Raw genomic sequence first — 11,483 nt, forward strand, 5'->3', positions numbered from 1 at the left:
CATTTGACAGGGATGTTGGGAGAAGTGACGGGGCTCAAATTAAGTAGTAGGCTATGTATGGTTGAATTTGCAAAAATAAAAGTGTAAGGAACTTTGACTTCCCCTTGAATGTCGTACTGAACCATTCTTCAGCAAACTATTCCTCTGGCTTTCATCATTAACTTACGTCAGGCCAGTATAGAATAGGGTTGTGTTGTGTGTGTTAGAGACAGAGAGAGAGCGAGCATGACAAGGTAATGTGTAAATGATCCTACTGGAGTCACACACTGGCTTCATTAGCTGTGATGTGTACTGTGCTGCAGTGGCCGTAACTCATCCTCATCTGCCTCAGAAGACAGCCGTGCTCGTCCCCCACAACACCACCGCTCCACCACCTCTCCTTCCTCTGGACACCACAGACTCATTAGAGATGCTCCACCTAGAAGGCAGACTACAGGCTATACTGACAGTTAGGGAAGAGTGTGACTTTCAGAGGAAACAAGGAAAAAATCAGACAAATTATCTGAGTATAAAAAACCATGTGTCCTTGAGAGTGCCATGGCTGAGTGGTGTTCAAGTGTAAAAAAAAAAAAGGCTTCACATTTAGAAGCAAATCGAACAAACATTCAGTATAAACTTTTCTTTCTTATTTTATTTCTCAGTTTGTGGAGCAGTCGCCCCATGTGTTGAGACTACAGTCCTCACTGCAGGGGGCCCGGTTCGAATCCCGCATCTAGTGGCCCTTTCCTGCATGTCATTACCCGCGTCTCTGCCTCCCCATTTCCTGTCTCTCTATCGACTGTGCTTTCCATTAAAAGGTGAAAAAGCCCCAAAAATATTCTTTTAAAAAAAGTTTTATTTCACTCATATTTTGAACAATTTTGAAATTCAGTTCAAAAGGGAGCAAAATGTATAAAAATAGAAATACTTTGATCGTCTTTAAAACACATTTTGTTATGTTGCAATGTGGTAAAAAAAAAAAAGAGAGAAAAAGGTTGAAAACACAGCTGCACAGAAATAAACTTTCATCTCTCCAACTGCATCATCAGCCCTGTGATTCACTACCTTAAATGTGCCCAGACTCTAAAGGAAATCAAAGGGCCCACAAGAGAAATACAGATCAAAAGCGTTGGTATAGAAAAATTTCACAGTTAAATCTTTATTAAATACAAAGCGAAATGCTGAAGATGAGTCATTAATCCACAGTGGTGGGCCTGTGATGATGATGAGGAGGAGGAGGAGGAGGAGGAGAGGAGTCTCCAGGTGAGTTGGCCGCTGCTGTGACCGTGGGTTTGTCTGAGCAGATCTCATCTTTAGAGAGATCTGCTGGATCATCATCTGCAGGCGTCAGGGTGAAATAGCTCCTGTGCTGGAATTTGAGCACTTCATTGCCCCAGCTGGTCCATCCGGGCTGAAGGCTTCGAGCAAACAGTTCCAAACGCTCTGCTCCAGCTCCAACATACAGCTTCAACACCTCTACAGAAAGGAAGAGATGAGGAAGATGACTGAGCATGGATGGATTCACATAGCACCTGACACGATTAAGCTGTTGATCCTGATGTTCAACTTGAAATGACATGTGTGAACCAATGGGAGCACAAAACCCAGCTTCTGAGAAATGCAACACATTTGAACCAATATCCAGTGCAGCCAAACCAACTGTGGTGCGGAGAGTATACTATTTGTGTCATTTTGCTTTAACAATAAAACTCAAATTTTATAAAATAATATGCACATGCATTGGCCTTTGTCTTAGATATTACATTCAGTATGTGCATACATTGTGAGTCTGCCAGAAACTATTACTGGCAGTTGCACCAGCTGCAGTATAAGCAGTGTTTTAATGAATGAGTGCGGGAAACGTGTTTCATCTGAAATTAAATTACGACTAAATTATGTTTTTCATCACTGTAACGTGGACATGTTGTAAATGTATGTATTTGTCAAGTCTTGATTACATTGATACTGGACATATCAGTGAAAATCATGTTTCCCACTAACATATCCACGACTGGTCTGGTGCGTTCTTCATGGACTCCCACAGCTTTTGTTTAAGGTTTGCAAAAAAAACCATTCATGGTCTGGTTCAATACAGAATTAACAGTGACTTCAGATACATGTTTATTTGGATTTAACCAAAACCATGATCTTGACCAGATATTGTCTCTGAACATAAATGCAACCAGCAATTATGGTTCCTATAAAACATATTTACTGTAGCTGTGTGGTTGTATTTAAATGTGATGACATCTCTGGTGGTAGTATGCCAAGAAGCGCCCAAACACAGAGACAAAGACGTCCAGACAGTAAACAATGAAGGTGTCAAACTTAAAAAAAAAACTGGCATTTGCAGCTGTTGTTTTGAAGAAGAAAACCCATTCAGCTCGATAGACTACACACAGTGCAGTGCCCATTGGCGATCCAACCTTGGGAATGATGAGAGATAATAAATTCAATTGCACATTTTAATGAATTGAAGTTAGGGTTGTAAAATTACTGCACTGCAACCGTTTCTTATGGGAGCACTTTGCTTGTTACTCTATAATAGGCAGCACTGGCAGCGGCCCAGCTCCATCACACCATTGCACAGGTTCTTCTATGTGGACTGGCAGTGACCTTGAGTCTATAAGTGATGATATTCCAGCGGCAGCAGCACCAAACCTGACAGATACGTTTCACTTTCTCCCCTGTGCTGCTCTGCTCTTGTGCAGGCTCAAACCACCCTGACACCCGACTCAGCCAACACTCAGGGAGTTAATGAGCTCAAAAGCCTGGTCCTCTAACCGATCTAACCTGCACAATGCTCTGTCCTGCCTCCCGCTTTCTCTTCCTATGCATGTCAGAGAGACAGAGTCGCGGAGTGGAAAGGCCAAACATGCAGCTCTCCGACTAATTCAGCTCCAACCGGTGACTCAGCTCCCAAAGTTGAACAGAGAATAAAAGGTCTAATTATCCCTCTAAATCTAAAATGGGACAACATATGAAACTTCTACCAAGAAAGGCCTAAGGCAAAGGAAGGTGTTCTTTAACTGCTGTCTGGACATGTAACATTTACAGTCATAGATATTCTTCTTTTTAGGCTTCAGGTATTCTCTCCAGGGTTGATCCAGGATTAACAAAAACATAGAGAACTAATTAGTTGTCATCACAATATGACGATTAAGTTCATGGTTTCTATTTTTCAGTATCTGGGACTAATTGTTACTTGTATGGTTGGATGCCAAATATTGATTTTAATATAAATACTGGTTGTTGTTCTACATATTTCAAGGACTTTGAGTCTTAACGCAAATGTGGAGTGCCCCAGGGTGATGTTTTGGGCCCCATGCCAATCTTCAATGACTATCATAGTTAATGCCACTGAGAATCTCTCATTTGTTCCCTTAAAAAAAGCCTCTACACAGATTATGTTTATCACATAGAAGGGATTTAAAGGTCCAGTGTGTAATATTTGTCAAGGTTTATTGGCAAAATTTGAATCTACTACCCATGAATATATTTGTATAAGTGTAATCGCTATAAATTAAATTTGTTTGGTTTTCATAGCCTTATAATTATTCTTTTATATATTCATATAGCAAGGGTCTTGCTTTAGAGTGTTGCCATCTTGGGCCGCCATGTTTGTACGGCAGCGGAAGGAAAGAAGGAGTAGGAAACAGCAGATATATCGTAAAATGTTTTAAATCTTCACCTCAATGCTCCTGAAATACTCGTCCCAGTTTTTTGGTTGTTTGTATTGACAGAGCAATACTTCTTAGTGAATGAATATATTTGAAATATCATTCTAATTTACAGCTGGATTAAAAAAAGTAAAAAGTAAAATTTCAATTAGGAAATGAAACACTGCTGCACGGACCTCTGTGTTGTCCTACGTGTTGACAGGTTCAATTCTAAGTTCAACAGACAACATGTCAGTGAGGTGTCATGTAAACAAAGCTGGGGCAGAGTATACTGCAACCAACACTGCATGATAATGTTTTGTTGGGTTGTCCGCCGAGGTACATGTAGTTACTCTTTAAAGCTGCTCTATACAATATTTTAACAACAATGGATAAAATGACTGTGCATCATCTGAATGGGGTTGTTCATGGTGAAAACCTACATAATCTCCTCTTAGCTCTCAACTCTTCTTACCAGCAGACAAGTTGTTTTTAATGGAAAAGCTCTACAAACCTACTGAACACAACCTGTTCAGCACCAGACAGACAAAGTCTTTCGCAGCCATGTCGTTGAGAGCAACAAAGAAGAGTTGATGTTGGGCTTAATTTTGCAATATCACCTTTATAAGCTGATAATACCTTAATGTTATGTTTACGGCTTGTTCTGCTGCCCCCATGTGGCCAAAGGGTGTCATGGTATTTCTGGGGGGAAAAGACAGAAGCCTATAATCTAACCTAATTTTGGCTTCCATACTCTCCTTTTCAGAATTAAATAAATGGATTTCATGGATTACATTTATGGCACAGCGGGGACGACGTTAATTACATCGTCCTCAGGGGATCCCAAAATACTGGGAATTGAAATGCTCTACAAGCAGCCCCTAGTGGCATTTCTGCTCCTTACACCCGACTGGAACAAAGTGATTTCAACCATCTGACGGACGACAGTGTCACAGTCTCGCACAGGTCAGAAACAATGAACAATTAGTCCACTGGCATCAGGATTTCAAGACTCTGGAACGACCGACATAGATAGCTGACAAGCCCAGAAAAACTCTTGATTTTTATGCGTTTTTAAATAGACTTTTAATGTTTAACTAATCAAGAAAAAATTGGGATAGTTGACAAAGATGGCTTAAGGTTGTAGCTGCCAATAAAACATACTGGTGGTGACACAAATAATTTCCCCTTGAACTGCATTTCAACCCACACCACTGGCAGTGTGCCTCTCTCTGAGATGAATATTAGGAACAGCCACTTAAGCACTGATTAAAATACCAAGTAGAGAAAGAACCTTTTTCTCCAGAGATGGAGGGGATCTGGTTAAAAACACACACGTCCGCTCAGAGCAAAGTGCAAACACATTTTTTTTCTGCAGCTCGACCATCTGTCAGCGATGTGTTATATCCATAATGGAGTAATGGTGTCCCTTGTCTATCTATAGCAACAAGGGATATCAGTGACAGTAGCCTCATCCGTGAGGGGAGCAGAAGTGGGTCAGGGTTTCTGAGCGCTGCAGGTCTGACGCTTGTGGCTTCACGCCGTCCAGGCTGCCCACTGGCCCGAGCCGACCTGACATGCTCGACGTGAACTCAAAAGTGCAGCCAAGTTATAAGGAAGACAGCGGGCGCAGAGGTGTGAGAACTCTGAAATGAAATTTCAGCAAGTTGCATAATCTATTGCAAGAGTGAACAAAGGAACAAAAAAAAAATCACCGTCCGAGCCTCTAGGTGTTAAATACTCACCTTTGTCTTAAACAAATAATCTGCTCTGCTTTTACTGGCAGCTCTACAGGATCAAGCTCTTCTAATAATTCATACCACACTCTGCACTCACAGATCTGAGCCACACCCACTGCCAACAGAGTTTTCTTACCTCTGGCAGAAAAACAAAGAGCGGCAGTAACTGGAGTTGAGCCATAGTTAGAGATGCTGCTCATTCTCCACATTTAGTAGCATGTCTTTTCTTAGATTCAATGAAAAAGCACCACAAATAGATATTTTTAAATCTACCTAGTTTTTAATTATAGATCAACCGAGTCTTGGCGTCATGTGTAGACAAGTAAACTGAATGAAAATGTGGTGTGCATTACAAGCTCAAAAAACAAACTCCACGGCAACAAATAAAGTGAGTGGAATAAATCAACGGGCTCTGTGTAAATTGCTGAGAGGCTTTGCAGTGAACAAAGAATCACGCATGGAGACTGAACACAATCTGTGTACTAATCTACTTAATCTCTATGGCATCGCAGCTCCACAAAAACATCTTTATGATTTAAATCAATGTATTTCAACAATATCCAGTCAATTCCAGGAGGTGCAGGCTTTTCTGTGCCTCTGAAAGGGCGCTGGCAAATACTGGCCCTGCTTTTTGCTCTCCATACTGCACAATAAATGGCGCTCCCCTGAGAGGGAGGGATATGACGTCAAGCCTCTCATTCAGAGTCCCTGCATATTCATTGTCAAGGTCTTACATTGATTCCAGGTAGCGGGGTCCATGTTGAAGTCAAGTCCCACCACACCACAATCAGTGCAAACTTGATAAATTTGACATTGAAACTCCAACAAATCTAACTTATCATGGGGTTGAGCATTCAAGTCCTGTTGTCCTAATGGACACAGTAGAGACCCTGTGTATTGTCTTTCAGCAGTGCTCTCTACTCCAACATGGCCATCTGCAAATATTATTAGCATTTTCAAAAACAAATAAATCACCTTTTGCAATGAAAAAACAATTTATTCATTCAAAAAAAGTGTGATATTTCCTTTTAAGTTGTGTAATAAATCAATAATTTCTTACTTAAGTGCATTAATTTCTCATACAAAAACACTGAGAAGTCATATTTTTATATGTTGTACGTGAAATAAATGGGCTAAAAAAAATTCTATCATGTAAACCTTGAAAAAGTGACTCGGACGTAGAAGCATCGCTTTTGTGTGTGTGCAGCGTGTGGTGTTTAGAGCTTTTCATTGAAGCTGATAACAATCACTGATGTTGCAGCATTGCCCTCTGCTGGCACAGTAAAACACAACAGCACTGTACCTGCAGATGTATTTTAGGATATTTACCTGAGAGTGAGGGCTTCTGGGAGTGGAGAGCTGACGGCACGCTGACAATCAGAAGGCCGTTCTCTACAGGGACCTCTGACGTCTCCGAGGAGCTGAAAGACAGAGACGACAAGTGATTCAGATGAACCCTATTGAAGGGACATAGTGTGACTGAAAGTCAGATATTAATCATTTTAAACCTTGCGGAGGTTCCTGCAGAGGAACGATATCGGCCCAGAACCAGCACTTCATACGGCTTCTTGTGTGGTGAATCCAGTGGAAACACAAACTGTCCAGATGTGGTCACCTGAGGGCAAACAGCAGCTACGCTTAAAACAACTGGAATCACACCAGCAGCTCAAATTCTAGAGCAGCATTATCTTTCCGTACTTTGACCCAGAACCATTCGGCGACGACCTCTACCCCCCAGTGTGGATACAGCTCATCACGGACGAAGCGCAGGTGGCTGGGCCGGTTCGTTACCCAGGTGACGACTAAACAGTTCGCAGATGCCAGCTGGGGAATAGGGAGCCGCTTCAGCTGTGATGAGGGCAAAGAACTGTACCTTTGTTGAAGACAAAGACATACAAGACACTGTCAGCATAAATCATCACACTCATCCTACTTCGGTATGATTCTTTACTGTAGATGCCTCTATACTGCTACACATACAGTACAGTAGATACTAATGAATGTCACAGTATATGGTGTTCTCCAAAGCCCTCCAGTACTACACAAGACAAATCTGAAGGATCTTTAAGTGGCTTTTTTTTTTTTTGTTTGTTTCAAGTATGTTTTGGAGCTTTTGATAAGATAGTAGAGAGAGACAGGAAATGGGGAGACAGAGAGAGGGGAAGTGACATGCAGCAAAGGGCCACCAGGGGGATTCGAACCGGGGCCGGCTGCAGCGAGAACTGTAACCTCTGCATATGCGACGCCTGCTCAATCCAGTGAGCTATACGGCACCCCGTGTTCACAGTTTTATATAATAATAACAAAATCTTTTTTTGAGAGAAATGTTACAATGACTGTTGAGTGACATGCATGCACATTCATTGTCCTCTCTGAATTAACTGAGTCATTCTTTATTTAACTGTGTCTAAGTACAGCCCATAGATCTATTATACAGTACATCCATGGTACAGCCTCATACAGTTGCTAGCATGGCTGTGTGTTTTAGCTGTGTTGTTGTTGTTTTTTGTATTCATTACACATTTTCCACACTAGGGTCAGCCTATAAAAAGGAACAGGGCACAAAGGGATTTAATGTAAAGGCTAAAGCTTTTGAATTTAGTTTCTACATTTGTTTTATAGTTCCTGTGTCTGTCTCCATCCTTCCCAGCCTGTTTCATGTGTAAATTTAATCGCTCTAGTCCTATTTTCATTTCTGCTTTAACCTCCTAAAATAAGGCTTCAATGGCAAATTACCTGCGACTCCTTTTCACAGACTTGTTTTCCCAAGGCGGATCCATAACGATTACATCAAACTTTCTTCCATCTGTGTGAGAAACAAGCATGTTAAGATTCACAGTGTCACACTAGAACCGTGTACAACACTAAAATTCAGAAAGAGGTGTTGTGTTTGTGCCACATGTTTCTCTCTGATCCTGATGCACGTGTTCTGCATGTTGTACTCACAGTGGACTAGCGGCTGCATTCGAGTGAAATCAGACAGCAGGAAGGCCGTGTGTGGTGGTATTACATATTCCTCTCCCATCAGCGTCACCACCGCGGCCCGGTCCCACCTGTTCTCCGTTACCCGGGAGAACAAGTCGACGTGAGATGTGCAGCCGTCCTCAGCAACAAGTGACTGGGCATGCTCCTCCTGCTCCTCCTCGTCCACTAGAGGAAGCTCTTTAGCCATTTCACAGAGAGCGGCGAGGCTGCACTCCTGGAGGGGGAGAGGCTCCGTCGCCGTGTCTGATGCTCCACCCAGACGTCCGAGGAGTCGGGGAGAATCCACCAAGGACTTGGTTCCCTCCAGGATGACAGACCTGATCTGCACCAGAGACACAGAGATTATTGTGACTGAGAGGTGTGATAAACAGAAAATACAAGGACATTTGCGAGGCTGTATTTGACATGCAATAAGTTACGCTTGTACCGCATGTCAGTGGTGGAAAGCAAATAGGTTATTTACTCAAGTCAGATTCAGATTCAGAATGCTTTATTAGTCCCAGAAGAGCAATCTGGTTCCTACAGCCACTGACTTAAAGGAAAATTACCGATTTTTATAATCTGGACCTTATTTCTAGTATAAAAATATTATCATTTACTCACCCAGATAACTTTGGTGTCATTACAAGTTGTTCCGATGAAATTAGATCCAGCCGAGAGCCGCGTATATAACACATTATCCGCTGCAAAACTCGTTCATTTCACCAATATTTTGTTATGATAGGCTAGTGCTATTCCCCTCTGAGTCTGGGGTTAGCTGTTATCAACATCTGGCGTCTGTAGGTTGACCTACTGACCTCTGACCTGGATGATGTTATCTGGATGAGTAAATGATCGTAATTTATGCTAAAAATAAGGTCCAGATTGTAAAAAGAACGGTAATTATCCTTTAACAAGACAACAATTTATACATATATTCTCGGACAAGGGAGCACAGTGTGTGGCAAGTAGGGAATAAAAAATTAAAATATGCAATAAGCTAGAGTAAAAACCAAATTAAAATAAAATAAAAACGTGCCTAGGTGTATTGCACAAGTAAAGTTACTAAGGGTATTGCACATGGGAAACCTACTTTGCATTCAGCAGCTTAATGGCAGAGGGGATGAACAACCTGGACTAACGGTTGGTCTTCCTGGGTGGGGGCAGGTAATGCCGACCTGACGGCATGAAAGTGAATTCTTTTGAGGTTCTAATGTACTTCAACTTGAGCATTTATATTTTCTGCTACTTTGTATGTTGTGCATTTTACTCCCATTTATGTATCTGACAACGATTGTCCGAGGGTTTATTGAGATTATTAAGATTAATGAGAAGACTTTGATGTATTATTATTTTACAGTGTGAGATATCATCTGTGATCAGGGGAAACCGTTCTCTGCTGTCTGACCTGATGTTCCCTGCAGTGCAACCAGAGTCGGGGATATTTAGTCTCCCCTCCGTCTTTTGATTTCCACAAGAAACACACGGTGGGTGTGAACAGATAAGGACTTCAAGGACTCTCAGGCCTCATTTCACATTTCACATAAAAGCAAACGTCCCTTCTTAACCCCAGAGAGGCTGATTTTCTCACATGATAACACTAGCAACTAACAGCAGGCAATTCACGCCACTTGACGACCGTGTGGGATCATCTGGCTCTAAAAAAAGGACAGACAAGATAGTAAACATGCCTCTTGTCAAGACCTGGCATTACGTTACCCACAGTGCAACTGGAATGCTGACAGTAGTACAAATTGGGTGTGTTGTGTTAATAGTAGTTAGTAGTGCCAGCTTCCTGAAGCACAGATGAGGAGCAGGCTACAAAGGTCTGGTGATGTCACGTCTTTCTAACTCCACATAATCCATCTTCAGACCCGTGGTCGAGGCCGAGGGTCAGATCCATGTGATCTGCTGGAGCAAATTTAGAGAATGAGAATCAATTACCTACCTTGTCGTGAAAAACCTGTGCATCAATCTCTCCCTGGTTGAGTTCACTGTGTTTTCGTTTCCTTTTCTGAAAACCAAATAGTGAAAATATGTAATCTTATTATGAATGATAAGACAAGTAAGAATAAAAGTGCAAAACATTCAAGTACCAAAGAAGACAACAGTGGGCTATTATGCTGCAATAGCCTAAGGCTGGAAAGTTGTTTGCATGGATCTACTAAAATGTATCAACACCAACATTATGCTGCTGATTTGCCTTGTAAAAAAGATGGTTTTCCTAAGACCTGGTTTGATCCCAACATATTTGCGATTGTCATTTCAGTATTCTTGTGCACTATGCATTTATAGAATGTATAGATGTGCTATGTAATGAAAGAAATTTAACAGAGTCGTTTCTTTCTTTAGGAATCAGAAGATAATCAGTGCTACATAACACAATATCTAATCCGTATCCCATATTAAGTAATAAACGACAAGACAAACCTTGGGCAAAGTAATATTACCCTATCATAAAAGAACAGCCAGTCTGCACTGCAACTGACACTTTGATCATACACCACATAATTATTTTTCCACTACTGAAAAGAAATAATTATGTAGGCTTTACCTTTGACTGTTTGTTCACTTTATGTAACATTTCCGGGGTTTCCCCGTCCACGGCAGCACTGGCCTTCACACTGTAGTGACTGTTTAAAACCTGAAAACACTGCTTTTTGAAACGACATGTGACTTTTGATTTACGACCACCGCCGTTCAGTCTGATGCAGTGTGAATAGCCTTCATTGATGAGCGCGCACGTGTCCAGAGCCCAGCCGCGCGTGTTTTGGTTCACCACGGACATCGCGACACAGCGACCGAACGACTCAAACAGAAGGGATAAGTTTTAGCCACATCACGTCGCCTCTTGTTCATGTTCACGACTCAACACCGACATCGTAGCTCGGTTTCCCTGAAACGAAACCGAAAGCAAAGCGTTTCGACATCAGCGCCGTGTTGTCATTTTCGCTTCATGGCAAAAGGAAACTCACTGTGTTTGTTGTTCGCTGGCTTCCGTAGAAACCCTGCTGCGTTCACGTAACCTCGGGAGTACAGGAACAACAACAAAAAACAGTGGTTATTTCTTCTTTTAGTGAGCCAAAGGGAGTGTGCTGACTTTTAGTTTTTAATACCTGGTAGCACCGGTGTGTTTTATCAT

At 41.8% G+C, this 11,483-nt stretch overlaps 1 protein-coding gene across 1 annotated transcript; it reads right to left on the reverse strand.

Moving 5' to 3' along the window:
- Window positions 1-822: 822 nt before the first annotated feature.
- Window positions 823-11,342, reverse strand: mettl4 (methyltransferase 4, N6-adenosine). The gene is made up of 8 exons (XM_085762840.1): window positions 10,896-11,342; window positions 10,290-10,355; window positions 8,324-8,684; window positions 8,114-8,183; window positions 7,076-7,250; window positions 6,886-6,992; window positions 6,707-6,798; window positions 823-1,455 (listed from the first exon to the last, which is right to left on the reverse strand). The coding sequence occupies exons 1-8, from the start codon at window positions 11,127-11,129 to the stop codon at window positions 1,175-1,177; spliced, it is 1,386 nt and encodes a 461-aa protein (XP_085618966.1). The 5' UTR covers window positions 11,130-11,342; the 3' UTR covers window positions 823-1,174.
- Between the last annotated feature and the right edge of the window lie 141 nt (window positions 11,343-11,483).

The sequence above is a fragment of the Trachurus japonicus genome, chromosome 20 (genome assembly GCF_045865225.1).
Source record: "Trachurus japonicus isolate A0001 chromosome 20, Traja_1.0".
NCBI classification, from domain to species: domain Eukaryota; kingdom Metazoa; phylum Chordata; class Actinopteri; order Carangiformes; family Carangidae; genus Trachurus; species Trachurus japonicus.